General features: G+C 45.2%; 1 protein-coding gene across 9 annotated transcripts in view; it reads right to left on the bottom strand.

The window, feature by feature from the left end:
* SCUBE2 (signal peptide, CUB domain and EGF like domain containing 2) overlaps positions 1 to 18191 on the bottom strand; it is a 64463-nt gene that overhangs the window by 30696 nt on the left and 15576 nt on the right. For 3 of the 9 annotated variants that reach the window (XM_082341430.1, XM_082341424.1, XM_082341425.1), the window contains 12 exons: positions 16677 to 16802; positions 14188 to 14304; positions 13678 to 13770; positions 13367 to 13456; positions 10808 to 10924; positions 9727 to 9849; positions 7186 to 7302; positions 5705 to 5827; positions 5169 to 5285; positions 4823 to 4909; positions 3004 to 3108; positions 389 to 544 (listed from right to left, as the gene is read on the bottom strand). In XM_082341430.1, the coding sequence (XP_082197556.1) occupies positions 389 to 544; positions 3004 to 3108; positions 4823 to 4909; positions 5169 to 5285; positions 5705 to 5827; positions 7186 to 7302; positions 9727 to 9849; positions 10808 to 10924; positions 13367 to 13456; positions 13678 to 13770; positions 14188 to 14304; positions 16677 to 16802 (1371 nt within the window). The remainder of the gene's footprint in view (positions 1 to 388; positions 545 to 3003; positions 3109 to 4822; positions 4910 to 5168; positions 5286 to 5704; positions 5828 to 7185; positions 7303 to 9726; positions 9850 to 10807; positions 10925 to 13366; positions 13457 to 13677; positions 13771 to 14187; positions 14305 to 16676; positions 16803 to 18191) is intronic. The other 6 variants (XM_082341426.1, XM_082341428.1, XM_082341423.1 and 3 more) reach the window with 5 other exon arrangements.

The following is an 18191-nucleotide window of genomic DNA, read 5'->3' as shown; positions in this document are numbered from 1 at the left end:
AAACGAGAGGGACAGCAGTGGAGGGGTCAGGCTGCAGGATGTGAGCATGTCCAGACCAGCTGCAGGACCCACAAACACCCACAGCTCCCTGTGCACAGCATGGGGAGAGGCTTGGAGCTGGGCACCTAGCAGGCTGGGCAGCATTCAATTCAAACAGAAATTTGTTGACCAAAATGGTAGCTGTGGGTTTTGATGAAGCAGATAAATTCATCAGCTTCCAAACCAATTCAGTTTAGTTTGGGGGTGAAAAAAACAGGAGATACTTCAGTGGTTTCACTATTTCCGCCCCCCACCCCACCCCCCCGGCAAGAATGATGAAAAGTAAAAGGCAAAGAAATAAGGAGCAAGCTGTGAGAAGTCTGGCAGCACAGACTGTTTTCAAACCAACCTGTCACCTCCTTTTGGTTAGTTTCAAGCTCAAACTCAACAGTGATAAACATTTCCTTAGGGGTGCTCGGTCGTCCGGGGGCTCCCGGGACTTGCTTGCCAGAGCTGCATGTAAGGTTTGCGTAGCGGAAGCTCTCTTTTACTGAGCTGTGCTTCTCTGTATGAAGAAACAAAATTATCGGAAGCCAAATCCTGGCAAAGCACTCAGCTGAACATTCGCTACAACTCTGTAAACATTTCATTAGAACAACTCTCAAGGGACTAGATGATTAACTCCATATGCCAAGATGCTGCAAGCCCTCAGCTTGGAGCAGGATGACACTTTAATCCTGAAGAACCAGTATTGCCACCTATATAACTTTACAATTTAGCTCTTGAAACTTTTTTTCATGAATAAATGCTGGATGTTTCTGACTGACCGGCCACATCTGTGGAACATGGGGACCAAAGGTTGTCTTGCATTACTGACTGGTAATTTGTTAAGGTGCGTTCATGTTCTCACAGTTGGTTTCTTTAAAGCTGAACTATGATGTCTCAAGCAGGGGCTGAGGGGCTTCAAGTAAGGAACGAGCACAAGAGTAGAAAGGAAATTAACTCCTGCTTTCAGGCAAACTGAGCTTGGAGTAATTCCAACCCAAAGGGAAAGCTGGAAAGCACATCAACAATGATGGCTCATTTTGAAATAACCAGGAGCAATAAATGGCACAAAGAATCAACAGAACCAAACAATATCATGAAGGCACGTAAGATGGGAGTGAAAGTGTTATGTAAGGCAGGGCTTTGTGCATCCTCATTCCTGACTTTGGCCATCACTCCTCCCTCCATGGCTTCCAGTGAATCTTTTAACTAATGATTGTTAACCAGAACCAAAGAGCAGGTCCACATACCATCCACACAATTAATTTATCTTACTTTATTGAACTGAAGAATTATCTGTATCATGTTCTTCTCTAACATTATAAGGATGTTCAAATCAGCAGGTCATCAGGACCAAAGGAAGGAGAAGGCAAATTAATTTTTCCCTAAAGATCTATCTTACCGTTTCAAAAGGCTAACTTCACATCTCAAACTGAACAGATGCTCATTCTGAACCTGTTTTCCTTTCCATTTTTCCATATCTTTTTTTTTTTTTTTTTTGGCCGTGTTGGGTCTTCGTTTCTGTGTGAGGGCTTTCTCCAGTTGCAGCAAGCGGGAGCCACTCTTCATCGCGGTGTGCGGGCCTCTCACTATCGTGGCCTCTCTTGTTGCGGAGCACAGGCTCCAGACGTGCAGGCTCAGTAGTTGTGGCTCACGGGCCTAGTTGCTCCGCGGCATGTGGGATCTTCCCAGACCAGGGCTCAAACCCATGTCCCCTGCATTAGCAGGCAGATTCTCAACCACTGCACCACCAGGGAAGCCCCCATATCTATTTTTTAAACTTTTTATTTTGAAATAAGCTTAGATGTATAGAAAAGTTGCTAAGAGAGTACTCAGAGTTCCCATATACTCTTCACCCAGTGTCCCCTAATGTTAACATCTTACATTTACGCGTATCTTTATCAAAACTAAGAAATTAACATTAGTACAATACCATTAAGTGAACTAAAGACCAAATCTATTTTTAAATAATGCTTTCCCCTCTGATTAAAAGTATAAATGCTCACTGTGGGGAATTTGGAAAATGCAGGAAAAAAATTAAAATCACTCATCATCCTTCCACCCACATATAACCCACTAATAAGGACATGGTGAGTTTTCTGTGTTTTTCTTCTACTCACGCTTTTTCTTATACAATTTAGGTCATATTAGATATACACAATGTTACTCTCTCTTTTTCCATCTTAGCATTATAACAAGAACATTTTCTAATGTCATTAAACATTCTTTGAAAACCCATAATTAATAGCTGCATAATATTCCATCAAATGGAGGTGCCCAAATTAATCTTGGTTAGTTACTTAAAATAGGCAGTCAAATGTGCCTAGAGTGATTTTGCATTTATTTGTTTGTACAATTTATTTGAGGGTAGATTGGGGAAAGAACCCTCCCTAATACATGACTCCTGATTTTTTTTTTATTCTCTAAAATTATTCTATGAAATAATACTGGAAATGTGAGCTGGGAAAGAAAGAGGAATGTTGGATTCTGCTCTTTTCATAAGGCCAGGTCTACTTGGAGAGTATTTGTTCTGCTGAAGCCAAATGGCATCACTGCCTCCAAAAACTAAATCCAGCAGGAAAGCTGGATATTACATCTTTGTTCATCAAAGATTACCCTTTCTGAGCCAAACCTTTTTTTCATTTCTTTGGATTCGGATTTTGGATTATATTAAGCAAACTCTAAGGTCTAGAAAATTTAACCCAGTATGATCACAAATTACTAATGCATCTTAAGCCCTCATTGATTCCTATTAACTCACAGCTTTCCCCAGAGCTTCACTCTTTGTCCCCTGCAAAGGAAACCCTGAGGTATAACGCCAGAAGCATACGGAGGTGCCAGGTGAGACTCTTCTTCATCTTATGAAGAGAGTCCACAGAGATTCTGAACTGTTTGATCCCATCTGAATGGCTCGGCTCATTACAGGCCCCTTTCCCACCATGCAGGCAAGCTCCCTGCACCAGCCATCTGATTCCATACCTGGTAGTACTGGTCGCAGACCCTCAGGAAACAGATCAGCCTTTTTCAAACTACATTTGCCTTCATTTAGCTTAAAGGTTACACTTGTCCTGACGGTGGCGACATCTTCAGAAAGAAACAAGTGAGAGATGTTACCTTCAGAGGCAAAGGAATGGAAACACCAGCGGCTAATGGAGAGCTGTCCATTGCTGGAAGTACTCCCTGAGCCCCTCTCTTATGCTGAGACCAAGAAAGTTTGGGATTGGGGAGCGCCCATTCCCAGGGACTGGGGGCACCAGGAGCCTCCTAAGAGTTACACTTATCGCTCCATCTGAGATGAATCCAGGGCTCAAACATCACAAAGGAAGGGCCAAAAACGGCCTCAACAGTGAGATGAAAAATGAGGTCATTTCTGTGCCTTTCCAAGAAGGAAGGCCAGAATCCCCCAGTTCAAATTTGGGCAAGACAGCTGAGGGAAATGGAAGGGCAGATTCTCCTAAATAAGCCTGTCCTGGGAGGACAGGGCTGAGGGAGCCACCATTCCAGACAAGGATGGCACTCACTAAACGTGGCTAGGATTTTCAGGGTCTGTGAGGGAGCAAGTCCTACTTTGAGGGCCTCATATGGAAAATTCTGTTCTCCTTCCATGGTCAGTCTTAATCATGTTAGGCTCTGGAGCCAATGACCAGGATTCAAATTCCAGCCCTTCGACCTGTGATGAGAACTTGAGCAAGGTACTTAGTCTCCCTAAGCCTCAGTCTTCTCATCTGTAAAATAGACATAATTACAGTCCTTACATTACTGGGCTGTTGTGAGGATTAATGAGATAATGAAAAACAAAAAATGTTTAGCTTACTGTCTGGTACATAATAAGAACTGAATAACTGTTAACTATTTGCTTGCTCACCCTTAGGGTGGCCTTAATCTCCAAGTGATCATCACTACGAGTTTTGGTGAAACAGACTGTGAAGTCCCCTCTGGCTGGGTCCAAACATCAGACAAGAGGGGCAGTGAAGGATAGTGCTTAAGACTCTGGACCCAAACTGCCTGGTCAAAATCCTGGCTCCACTATTTCCTATCTGAGTCACTCTGGATATGTTATTTCACCTCTCTGAACCTCAGTTTCTTCATGTGGTTAATGAGGATAACAGTAAAATTGCCCCAGAGGGCTGTAGTGTGGATTAAATCAGCTAATACATGTAACACAGCGGCCGGCATGTTTTAACTGCTCCATCAATTCACACGAGCTGTTATTATCATGCTTTGCGCCTCTATCTTTGCTTATATACATAATATGGACATCAAGAACCATTTCCTTATTCAGATGTTCACATGACATCATCACAGATGTCTGTCTAAATCTGGGAGGACAAGGCCTCTTAAAAGCTTTAAATGTCCTTCTTTGTCTTTTGATAAACCAGAAAGGGTTTGGGCCCCTTTCCATGGTCAGAATCCTTGCTCCCCTTGTCATATCTCCACTGACGCCATGTGCCCCAAGCCCACATTTCCTGCCGAGCCTCTGAGGTGCTCTATGGTACAGGGAGTTGGGAAGACCTGCGTCTCCTGGTCCCAGAGCTACGTGGGCCTCTGCCCAATATGATGACCCACCAGGGCTGCACGGAGCCTTCCGGCACACAATGGACACTCAGTAAGTGTCTGTTATGTGGCGAGTCAGATCGCAGGCACCAAGGCTACAGGCAAGAACATCCTGTAACGTGCTTGCGGCATCAAAGAGATTAGGAGAAAAGAAAACAAAGCCAACGCCCAAGAACAGTATCCCACAAATGAAGCCCATTGAACATGGTGAGCCCCAGAGACAACACGCAGGTTTGGTAATTACCCCCGAAAGCGGAGTCATTTGATTTTTGCTGTTTGCTCCTGAGAGGAGAGGAAGAGCCGCAGGTGACAGAATAGGCCTCTTGCAGTCCTGACAGACAGAATGTGGATTGTCAGCAGGTAAGCAAGGTTACAGTCTCTCCCGGTGGCAGCTCAAGTCACCCGCAACCCCACTCCACGTGAACCACTAGAAAAGCCCCCAGAATACAGGGTCTCAGAGCATGGGCCTCTAGGGGTCAGGGGGCAGCTGGTCAAAGACCTGGAAGCCCTTTGAAGCCATCTAACACCTGAAGGCCAGGAAGGCCTGGCCCTGGCATGAGGACCTGCCCCAGGGCCTGGGACCCACTCACCTGAAGAGAGGTGAATGCCAGAGAGACATCTGAGGAAGCACCTGTCTCCTCCACCACTCTTACCACACTGCAGGGACACGTGGGGTGATACGCTAGTGGGCAGGACCCCCTCCACTTCTAGACAGGACAAAATACAGACACTTACAGAGAGAGAAGGTGTGACAAGGACGGCTGAGTCCCATGCCTCAAAGGCCCCAAGAAGAGAAGGTAGTGCCGACGCCCAGCACATAACACAGACACCACGTTTATTCCCCCCAGGGTAAAGGAGCGCCTTGTACTCTATTCTTTTCATGCAGAAAAGCAACCAGGGAAACAGAAGTGAGTTCCAACCTATGCAGAAGCACAGAAGGAAACGCCGAAGGGCCTGCAAAGTATCTCCTGTTTTTGAAGGATTTAAAGAACGGCTGCTGCAGCTCAGGGGAGGAGAATTCAGTGGAGGACTGGTCAGCCTCACTGCGGGTCCAGTGGGACGTGGGAGAGTGCTGCTGGGCCAGCGGTGAGCCCGTGCACTGAGCCCGAGCCTCGGCGCCTCTTACCCACACAGTCTTTTCTATTCCAGTGGAGCTTGTGCGCAGAGTGGCACCGGCACTCGTAGCTGCCCACGGTGTTCACGCAGACCTGCTGACAGCCTCCGTTGTTGACGCTGCACTCATTGGTGTCTGTGGAGCAAAACGCTCTCCTGTCACAGCAGCCCATTGCTGACCTGGCTGACACTATCCCTCCATCGAGGAAGGAGCAGGAGGCGAGTCACACGGCTGAAGCTCACTGAACTAAGGGAAGGTGCTGACCGCCTTCAGAATGTGCACTTGGCACCAGCTGACCCACTCCCCACTCAGTGGTCTTCCTGGCAGGAGCCTCACCAGCATGGTCTCAAGTTCCATTCTTGACCAAACATTTCCGCCAGTGAGGACACTCAGAAGGGGTCACACTCTATTTTCAGGTGTCAAATTCAGACACTGCACAGGCTTTCAGTTTAAAACTCCACCATCCTCCTGGGCTACATCCCAAGAGAGATAGAGAGGATTAGGATTCCCCACTTGGCAGTTCATATAGTTGGGATATAGATAAGAAAAAGGACTTGCACTAATCCCCATCAACTTGAGACTGAGTCCAGGTCAGAAGGTGACTCCAACTAAAACCCAGATACACGTCCATATTCAGGGAATATTTCCTTGGGGTTTCTTGACGGACTGGAGGGGCATGTGTTCAGCCACGCCAGGGATGTGTTGAAAAGGGGAAGAGAAACAACACTGTCTACAGCAAATCACAACTATCCATTCTTCTTAAGGACACAGGAAACAAGGACTGAGTAGGAAGTACTAAGGCCAAGGGTCCCCACATCCTCAGAGCCCCAAAATCACCTTGAAGCCCTAGACTTTTAGAATAAGAATCAGAATCTGTATTCTCAAAGATTGTTGAATGAATCTGATGATTAGAGAGAGCAGAGTGACGCCAAATCTGACTTAAGCCACAGTCTACTTAGCTGTAAGGTCATGAGACATCAGAACATGTTGCTGCAAGGGCTCAGAGCAGGGAGATAGAGTCCACGGTCCCACTTCCAGCTCAGAGACCTGCACAAAGACCTGCTCAAAGAGCTCAAACCAAGCTCCGCAGCCAGTTCCTAGGCACAGTAGGGCTGTGGAATCGTTTGGTGCACTGCCAAGCCTCTCCGAGGGCCGTGACTTTACTATCTTGGGAAGTTCCAGCAGACAGGGCACCAGCTCCTGAGAGACTCACCCACTGTCTGAGTACAACTGTATCAATAAAGTCCATAAAGAATTCACAGCTGAAAGAGCTCAGCTCTTCTCTCTGCTCCATTTCACACCTGACGAGTTAAAGGGATCAATGTGGGACGATTTCCCGTAGCAGCTGCTTCCCTCTAGTCGATGGACTCCCTACTACTGTATAGGGCCTGGTATGTCTGGTTCAGCCCCCAAGGTAGAAAAACTGACCCTGATCTGGGGAAACCTTAGGAGTAAGGCCCAGCCTCATCCAACTCTAGAGGGATTCCACTCACCTCCACAGTGGGTAAAGCCATAGAGGGTGTACCCCTTGTTGCAAGCACATGCAAACGTGCCAGGGTGGTTGATGCAGCTGTGGTCACAGGTCCTATCCAAAGAGCATTCATCCACATCTGTAATTGTCAAAGGGAGAGGGGAGCTGAAACCAACTCTGAGGGACAGTGGAGAGAAGAACACTTATAAGAACACCAGTTGCTGACCAATAACAAAAACAACAAAGTGAAAATTATCTATCAGTTCTCCCTGCTCACTTGTGTTAAACAAAGTGTTGAGCAGCCCACAATAAGTATACTCACAGCCAGGACCCTTATTTCCAAATTCTGTTGCACACTGCACTTGCCTAAAAGCTCAGTTGGTCTCTCTCACCCACGCTTATCTGCAGGGCTGAATAATTTAAAATATTTAAATGAAGTCAAATGAGATAACATAACTAAAAAGTGTTTGTAAACTATTAGGGTGCTGCCTGTGCATTATTACTGTTCTATTACTAATTGGTAAAGGAGCAATAGTAATTTTATAAGCTATGGCCAATCAAAAGGAGAAAACACTTGAGCTGGAGATAAATCTAGCTCCTATCTCTTTTGGGTCTTGCCAGAATTCACCTTCTGGCCCCAGGAGGCCAGTTGATCCTGGGTTTTAATGCCCTCTGCACTAAAACGATGCATTAACATTAATATCCTCAGTAATTTTCTATTGCAGACACTGAAATGTGGTGCTTAAGCACCAAACAGGATCCTCTTGACCAATCCCTTGGCTTTGTTCCTCCCCCATGGTTCAGTCCCAGGGGGCCCCTCCCTTCCCGGTTCAGCGTGAAGGCATCCTTGGCTGCAATTGAGGTCATGGAAACTAGCCTCAGGAGCCTGTATTTGTCAGTCTAATCATCTCTTCTTCCCTGGCCTGGTTCTTACATCTTTCCTGTACACTAGAATCTCAGTGCTTCACTTCCTCAACTCTCTGGAAGATTTTAACAGAGCTATGACTTCTATCTCCAAATGGATAAACCAGGACCAGCGCAGGACTCAGTGGAAGCCAACTAGACCACTGTTAGATCCCTTTTCAACACCAAACGTGCCACGAGAAACTATGTTAATAAAAAACAAACATTTGGAAGGGACTGGAGGAATAAAAAACACGAAATAGAAAAGGGCAAAATCTTACAAAACCTCTTCATCCGTAACTTTTCCAGAAGTCCTGACAATTTCTTTAGTAAGTTTGTTCTGTGTAAATATTTGTCCTACCAAGACTGATCAGTGAAAAATGAGAAAAAGTCCACTTCTTCTGTAGTAATTGATATCATTCTATGAATTCTTTTATTAATATCAGCCAGTTACTGAGAAAGTGGGCTCGTTCAGTAGCTGACTTTGGCTGCTCACAACAGGCTTTTGCTTTGTCAAAAAATGAGTAGATCGCTTTTCTAATTCCTTTTTAATGTGTTTACACAGCTTAAATAGTATTTCTTGCTCTATACATTATGAAACATTATGTGGAACAGCAAACTTTCCTTCCAAGTCAAACAGAAGAAAACTGTGCAGTAGTCATCTAGAGTGAACTCGCTGAATTTAAAGGGTGTGAAGTGTCTGACAAATTATGTACCAAGAAGAAAAAACCAAGAGAGAAACCTAATTCACACCGTAAGATTATAAAAAGGTAATGTTGCATCTTTATTATATGAAGTGAAATCAGATATTATTTTCTGATTTTGATTTAATTCTGGGATTTCTAACAAAATAAGTTAGGCTGTTCTTATTCTCAGCAATGGATCAGAAATAAATGATAGCACATCTTTCCTGAGAGTTTCTTTCTATATATCAGTGGGGCATAAAATGTGCTCATCTGAAAATATAAATGATGCCCCCAACCCAAAACAGCTTATCACTGTGCAAAACACTTATTAATATCAACAACTGCTACCCAGAGAAGTTCCCTTGCTGCACCCCTTATATGGGAAGGATGTGTCTGAGAAGGGGTCTGAAATCCTGCCCAAGGACTGCCCAGCCTTTCCTCCACTTAATCCCTTCCCTCCCTCACCCCTACCCTCTCCCCAAACACCAAAGGCTGGTCATTCAAACAAGGCCTATAAGGAAGGGACCAACTGGTTGACCCCAACTTTTTGCTGAGAAAAGGTATGTTAACTAAATCAACATCTTTTTGTCACCAAATTTTGTTAGAAAATCCATAACATTAAAGGGAATTTTAGAAAGGGAAAATTATTCATAATCTCAACAGCCTAATGCAACCCTGCTTGCATTCTGTGATCCATTCCATTTCTAGCAGCGAGCTCCGCTGTAATCACACCACATGGGTTCATTGAGGTGTTCTCTAATCATTAACAGCTTAATTTCCAAAATATACCTGTGAGCTACCTCAGTGTTTTTATTTTACTTAACAGATGAAATAAGTGAAGCACAGGGTGGAGGTTGGATTAATGACTCCGTAGAGAAGCCCAGCGAGCCGGTCTCTGCCCGAGCAGGGCTTCGTCTTCTCCAATCCAACCAGTGGGCATTACACAGCACAGCTAGCTATGTTTCAGCACATACCTTGGCAAGACTTCTCATCTGTTAATAATTTAAATCCCTTTTTGCAGCTGCAGTCAAAACTGCCCACGGTGTTTTTGCAGAAATGATCGCAACCTCCATTGCGCGTCTGGCACTCATCAATATCTGTAACAGTCAAGCATCGGCAAATCAGACAGCGATACTTGCCTCATTATCCACAAATCCCTGAAGTGCTATTGTGTGTGCTTCATTATTCTCTGAAACAAAACAGACCCATAAAAGCATTTAAGGATGTTTGCTGATGTTTTTAAACTTACATACGTTCTCTTGTCTGGCTTAACCCATTTTGAAAGACAAGTGCCTGGTCCCCTGGAGAACTCTGACTTACACTGCCCCTCCCTTGACTAGCATCAAGGAAACAAGCTATGGGAAAGAACGGTGATGTCCTATTATATTCTCATCCTTGCACAAGTCTCTCAAGATAAGATGGCTTCCTTTCCTATACTTCCCATTCCAGTTTAATGATTAAAGTTATAAGGAACTAGAATATTTGTTTTGGCAAATTACACCACGATCAAATAGCCTCAATGCTTTTAAGTGATTTCTGATACTCAATTAATTTTATCTTTTCTCAGTTTCATCTGGTAACTGTTTATCTACTTTTTTATCACGTTAAAAAACTAAGCCTTTGTACTCTGGCCCATGAAATACTAGGTCATCGGGGTCTCTATTCACCAGTACAAGTTAATGGTACAGTTATTCATTGTTCTCTGGATAACAAACTTGGCTGTTATTTATATGATAATCTCTAGGCTGTTATTTATGATATGATGATATTATCTCCTGCAAATGAATGTTCCCTTGAACAACTGCTCTCTTCTAATAAGGCCACTGCCTGAAATGGATCATTTGATGTTTGTAGAAGCTGACCTTCTCAACAGTTAGTGTAATTAAGCTGGTTCTAGTTAAGCTTACTCAGTTACAACCTTCTACTAGCCCAGGGAAGAAAAGCTTCCTTTTGATCAATATGAATCATAAGCAAATCTGGAGTCACTCAGGAGGCGTGGAGGGGAAGAGCTGCATTTACTCCCACACATTAGCCGCACGGAGAGGCACAGGCTACCTTTACAGGTCTTCCCATCCAACTGGAGACTGAATCCGACGGGACAACTGCAATGAACACCTGTCGAAGTATCCTTACAGGTGCGATCGCAGCCTCCATTGTTGACAGCACACGTTTCTGCCATGGAGGTAAGAAAAAGGCAGTTAGCCTCCTAAAGAAGTACTCACACAGCTGGGAAGAAAGGGGTATTGGTGCAGTGTTAATACTTGACAAAAATTCATGAGAGTCAGGAAGCGTGTGGGGTCCTCATGGTCACATAGCAAGCCTCTGCCACCCGCAGGTGAGCTAGAGGGAGGACAGGGGCAACTCCGCCCCGCACCCATCTAAATAAGTGACATCTCCCGAGGAAGCCTGACAGGGTGAGAGAGGGGGAAAGATGCCTCTGCCAACCTGCTGAGCCTTTTTAGTGGCAGATTTGAAGCCACTAAAAGTTCCTGTTGATCGACAGCCAGTGACCTGCAAGTATGACCACATCTAGCAGCCTAGATGTGAATGCAAAACAGAGCAAAGGGGGATGTTCCTTCCTCTATCCTGAACCTTCTCTATTCACCATGTGTAATGGGCAAAGCAAGAGAGGGTAAACATCGCCCACCCCATCCATTCCCTTGCCGCAGACCAATGACTTCCTCCTGGCAACTGCCAAGTAACTCAGATTAGAAGTTTACCTTTCCTTGAAAGGAGAAAGACCTGTCATAGTTACATGAAAAAGCAGCCGCAGTTGTTAAATCATATCTATATATAGAGATGAAGAACAACAAGCTAATGGCCTTCTATTTCTGTATATCATGCATGAATTCCAAGTAATACACAAATGTTATTCAACATTCATTCAACGGTTAGCACTTAGGCATCCAGAAACTGATTTTACTTCCATAGCTACCTCTGTAAAGCCTCGGGGGTGGGGGAAGGCAAACTTAATTCTGATTAATTATGACAGATAGAACATGTATGTTTACCTCTGTTTCCTCGCCAAACCTCATTAAAATGAGAGTAAATAAATTTTTTAAAGTATAAATCCTTAAGGACAAATAAAAGACAATAGATGAAAGATGTCAAATCTTCTGGAAGTGGCATGTCAATGGAGGAACAGTAACTGGCATAGCAGAAAGTTAAACCCTAGCAGTGGGGCTTCCCTGGTGGCGCAGTGGTTAACAATCTGCCTGCCAGTGCTGAGGACACGGGTTCGAGCCCTGGTCCGGGAAGATCCCACATGCCACGGAGCAACTATGCCCGTGTGCCACAACTACTGAGCCTGCGCTCTACAGCCTGTGAGCCACAACTACTGAGCCCGCATGCCACAACTACTGAGCCCGCATGCTACAACTACTGAGCCCGCATGCCACAACTATAGAAGCCCGTGTGCCTAGAGCCTGTGCTCTGCAACAAGAGAAGCCACCGCAACGAGAAGCCCGCGCACCGCAACAAAGAGTAGCCCCCGCTCGCTGCAACTAAAGAAAAGCCCGCACACAGCAACGAAGACCCAACACAGCCAAAAATAAATAAATTTATAAAAAAAGAAATAACTGTATACACGTCCCTTTTCAGAAACATGTGGGAGGGGGAGTCAGGAGAAGAAGAAACAACTAGGAGAATTGAAAATTGTGGCCCCTGGCAAATGGCTAGTTAGGAGACAGGGAAATGATGTATTGCATTACAAGCTTAATAGTGCTAATTAAGTTTTTAAGGTTTTTATATTATTCATATGTACTATTTTAAGGCAATTAAAAATAATAATTTTAATAGGGCAGAAAAGAGCTCAGAAATGTCACCTGCCTGGTAATCAATGGCTGCTTAATATCTTACCTATTAAATCCAGAAGCTATCGAAAGATCAGTTATGTTGAGGCCAGGCCGAGCTTTCTCCAGAATAATAACGTCAGATGATCTGATGCCCTCCCTCCCAGCCACCGCTGAATGTCTGCAGTCACCTCCAGCTCCAGCAGACCGGCTGCCAGACCTTCCTGTGTCCCCAGCCAAGTGCCACTCTTCTCCATTCATCTCTTCTGCCATTAACATGGGCTGAGTCCGAAATAGAAGACTCAGTGGACAAAAACCCAGCCAAATTGCCATATGCTAAATAGGGACTGCCCACAATGCTTCTCTCGTCACAGTTACTCAGAGGGGGGGTGGTCTGACATGCACTGACCACCCACTAAGTCCCAGACAGCGGACTCTGGGCACTTTTGCACATTATTGTCTTAACCGAGCTTCCTGATAACCCTAAGAGGTCGACTATATTACATCCATTTTAGAGGAAGACCAGGACACAGCAGCTCGGGACAGTTTGCCCAAGTCTCAGCGCAAGTATCAGCAGCGTTATGACGCTAACCCAGTTATGCTGATGGCTGGGCCGGCGCTCTTCCCACAATAACAGGGGTCCTGGATGGTGACTAAGCAATAGCAGTGAGTGGAGAACAGACACACCCTGGCTGGACAGGAGCTGCTGACTCTAATCCAGCTGGTCTGAGGGCACATGGGCCCCAGGTTCAGGTCTGATGCAGTAAGTTGGGGAGGGAAAGGGACAACATCAGTGGTGGGGGAGGGCGGGGGAGGCACCTACCCATGAGCAGCCGCCGTTTCACCCGTTTATCCCCATCCGCCACGGATGTGGCATTGCTCTCCATCACCTCCGGGGCAGCGTCCTCTCGCTCTGCAAGAGATGCAAACAGCACAGTTCTCAGACTGAATGAGTCAGATTGTTCATCCCCTGCACAACCACTTCTGTGGAAATCCCAGACATGAGAACAATGTGAGAAATGTGACTCTGTTCATTCAATAAAAATATGTTGTAATGAGGCTCTGTGCTAAATGGCCTCAGAGCCTTAATAGACATTAAATACGGAAAAGATTTTTTTATTCTACTGTACTAACCAGAGACCTTGGGGAATGCAAGCTTCAGATTCACTCCAGAACCCTCAGTCCAGGACAAAAAGAATCTTGGATTGGGGAACATCTGAAATGGAGCTAGCAAAGAACACGCCATGAAGGGCAGGGCAGGCAGACATCCCACCAGAAATATGCAACCCTGGCTGCTGCTGATGGCAAAGGCCACCTGTCACCATGAACAGCTAGCTTTAACTTTGCGTTACCCTGGCCTCTTGGGATGTGTTGTTCCGATCTCCAGAATACCAGCTTCAGGAGCAGCCTAGTCCAGGAGAGGAAAAAGGGCTTTCCACGGTCTCACAGGGAGAAAGGGGCCCCCAGTCCGGGCCTGGACTACTTCCACTGCCACATGTGAGGCAGCATGGGACATGCTTGAGGGCATATGCACTGGAAACACCCTGCCTCTAGTACTAAACAATATTAATCGTTAGGGTTAGGGCTGGGTTGGAGTGAGCAGGCTGGGGAAGACCCTAACCCAGTGTTGGGGTCACCATTCACCAAGGCAGCTCCTTCCATCCGTGTGCATCTTGTACTGGGGATGGCAGCTACACTCTGGGCCTTCTGCAGTGTCCTCACAGGAGTGATGGCATCCACCGTTTCCATGGTTACAGGTCACTGAAAGGAAAATGAATCAAACCATAAAGCACGGAGATTTCCACAACTGAGGCTGTGTTTGCTCCAGAAGACCTCTGATTTTCATTCAGGAAGTATTCGAGCACCTAGCATGTGCTAGGAATTGTGCATAAAAGAGAGAACCTTGACTCAGACCACGTCCCTGTCTATATCAACAGGTAGTCACAATATGACTTGCAGAAACGCTGAATGACAGATTTGAGCAACGTTATACAGAAAGATAGACATGGGAAGGTCAGGGGAGATTTTTCACTATTTAAAGGAAATTATACCAAAAGATTCCAAACTACTGCTTTGCTCTATCACGAGAAGTACTAGGGTGTTTGGAAATGCTGTAACACTTTACGTCTGGAACAGACAATATTTAATTTGTATGTATATGTCAGGATTTCTCTCATCAGATTCCATCTGGATTAGTTAAAAGGGAGGGTAATCGGAGGAAATGATGACTCTTTGCACACAGTTAATGCAACATTAACCAATAATTACAAAGACTATGTATGAACACATTGATGACAAGCCAAGGGGGAAAAAAAGCCAACTACAAAACTATCTATTCATCAAACTCAACAGTGGTTACCTCTGTCAAAGGAAATGGCAAAGGAAAAGGGGGAAATGTTATATGTTTCTTTGGACTGTTTAAATTCTTACACAACCATTTTTAATTTTCTAATTTAAAAGAACTGAAAACATATTTGCGCTGTGAGAAAAAACTGTTCTGTGACTATAGCTGTGTAAATATTGTGTATGCATATCAACAACAAAATAGGAATATGAAAAAAGCAAAACAACTGATTATGTGGTGGAATTCTGGATTTTTTCTTTATTATATCCTCAAGTTTTATAATATCTGAATATAATCTTATAATATTATTTGAGTAGTGATACCTTAAAAACTTTTTAAATTTTTAAAAATAAGTTTTCAGGTATTCTACTGGCTCCCAAAAAGCTGTAAAATGCTGATTCTCACTCCACAGGTGACTCTCCTGTGGAGACCTGGGTCCTCCTTTTGAAGACAGCTGGAGCCAGCCCCACTTTTAGGGGCCCTGTGAGGCTGTCAGAACCTGTTGTTGGTGACGGTGGCATCAGCCCTGGTTTGTCAGGCTTTGAGGTTGCACTCTGGTTTGCGATGGAGACAACGGAGAGAAGTCTCTCACCGACGAAACTGCCTCTCCTTCTCTTAACCACTGAGGTCTATTCACTGTAAACAACCATCCCCAGCAAACTGCAGGCGTCTTCTAGAGGGTCCATGATTTTGGGAAGAGTTCCTACAGGGAAACCCTCAATGTTTCCTCTGGCGTAAATAGTGGTTTAGAAGCACCTTTAATGGCCGGTTGTTTCCTATTATCCATTGGAGCTATTATTGTGTTTCCTCATCATGTGGCAGCTGCATCTGGACTGTGTACACCATTCATTGACTCATCCATTAAACAAATGTGGATTGAGCACATCCAGGGGAAGACTGAGAGGCAAAAATAAGACAAGATCCCCGACTTGGTGGGGCTCGTAGTTGGGGAGACAGACACATAAATTCAACCCCAGATTCAACCCAGTCGTGTGGTTGAATCAAACACACGATTCAACCCCAGAGTGCCACGTGCTATCATCGAGGAATAAACAGCGCTATGGGCGCCAAAATACAAACTGGCTGCCTTGTCTGAGGCCATCGGGGAAGGCTTCTGAGGTCATGTAGCATGGTGACTAGGAGCACAAGCCTTACAGTTAGGCAGGCCTACGTGTGAATCCTACATTTGCCACTTACTTCCTGTGTGACCTTGTAGCTTTACCTTCTCCACGATTTTCTCCACTTAGCTCATAAGGTGGTGACTGTAAGAATTAAATGCAATATGGCACCTCTTTAGACAAGGCTTTGCACATAATAAATGCTCCCCCAAAGTAGCTATTACCTTTATCATGATTAGAAGTTAGGCAGGAGATTAAAAATTGAGCGAGAATTCACCAAGCTAGGAAGGAAGGAAGGCTTGGAAAAGCCTTGGAGGCATGAAAGAATGGAGGCTTTCTCCAAAAGCCAGGAGTTTGGTGTCTGGAGAAAGGAGGCTGATGAGGCTTGTGTAAGAAGCGGGAATCAGGTACCAAAGAGCTGCCAGATGAGGAAATTTGACTCTATTCTATGGGAACAGAGAGACCTGGCCCCCAACATTCACACTCCTTACTCCTGAGTGTTATTTCCTTCCGACTGGTTCTTTTAGAAAACATCATTTCCCTTCCCTACAGGAGATCACCCTCAATATCTCACGTGACTGCCTTCCCTGATGTTTCTGGTGCTGGGCTGCACAAGACAACCTCTGGGGTAGGATGGTTCCCAGCACAGCTGTGTGCCAGTCTGTACTTACAGGTGCAGTCTCTCTGGTTCTTGGCCAGCTCAAAACCAGGCCTGCACTCGCAGGCCACGCTGCCCCTCGGGGCCTCCTTGCAGATGTGACTACAGCCGTGATTCTTATTCATGCAGCTCAGACCCTCTGCAAAACAGCAGCACGCAGCCAGTGACCAGGTTGCAACAGAATCCTGACCCCGGGAGTGAGGCAAGGGTCTGGGGGGTGGGCCACAGACCTGCCTGCCTGGGTGTCCATCAGTCCCACGTTTTAAAAGAGTACATCATTCAAATGAAGCCAGGTCATTTAACAGAGATACGAAAACTTTCTTATGTCACCCAAGAGATAGGACGTTTCAATTCCCCTAAAGAGGTAGGAGCTCTCCCAATACACTGAAAAGAAAGTACCCACCAGGAGGGAATTCCCTGGTGGTCCAGTGGGTAGGACTCCGAGCTTTCACTGCCGAGGGCCCGGGTTGAGTCCCTGGTCGGGAAACTAAGATCCCGCATGGCGTGGCCAAAAAACTTTAAAAAAACAAAACAAAAAAAAAGAAAGTACCCACCAGGAGCTCTCTGTTGGGTGTGGAATCAGAACCTGTGGACCCCAGGAACATGTCCTCAGACTCTTATCTCTGTCATGTTGTTACCCATGCTGATCAAGAATACAAACAGAAAAGGAGAATCTCTCTACAAAAATCTGCAGATAGACTGATGAAGATTCCCAACCTTTTCACATATTCTTGAAGATGACTTTCAGAAAATTTCAACCCTCCACTCTACCCCCACCAAATCCACACTTTGGAGGTGACTGTGACTACTGTATTTCAGCATCACCCCATGGACACCTGCCCAGGGACCTCTCTTATGTGACCACCTTCAGTTAGTCCCTGGGCCCTCCCTCAGTGGGCTTGGAGGACAACAGCAGAGAGAACAGAGAGAGACCTCATATATGTGGTTTCCTTCTGCTGCTGTAAAATCCTTCTCAAGTATAATTTTCATTAGGCCCGATCTCGTGGTAACTGTGGTAGGAAAGGGGGTTATTTTCCTGGATGGTTTAACATGCATCTAAATGATGGGGTCACAGCAAAGTAGACACCTGTGTGGTTTGCCAGCATCAGGCCTCTTCTCAGTACCAATTCTTTAGGGGGCTCTGCCGCCTCCCAGCACTCTGAAGGAACTGTTATCAAACCCAAGAGTAAACTCAAAACCTCTCCTTGGTTTGTACAACATTAATAAGTACGTATTCATGTGATGCTTCTTTGCATTTGTGCAACGTTAACTCTAAAACATCTTTAAGAGTAGGGATTTTGTTCTCATTGATTCTCCACTAACAAGACATTTTCTAATACTGGAAGTGGCACTGTTTTAACATGAGTACAAAAAGCTTTCATTCAGCTTCGCTAGGATCCAATACTGTTCCGTATTGTGCCCCTAAAACCTTAGCCAATTGGTTCTAATGAAGTCAAAAGTCATTTCTCTCCAGTTCTCACCATGGGGCCGTTGATCTGTGCTTAACTGGAATGATTGTTTTAATACA

Source organism: Balaenoptera borealis (genome assembly GCF_965194805.1).
Source record: "Balaenoptera borealis genome assembly, chromosome: 11".
Taxonomy (NCBI): domain Eukaryota; kingdom Metazoa; phylum Chordata; class Mammalia; order Artiodactyla; family Balaenopteridae; genus Balaenoptera; species Balaenoptera borealis.
The sequence above is the reverse complement of the archived record's forward strand: the minus strand, read 5'-3'. Positions and strand labels throughout refer to the sequence as shown.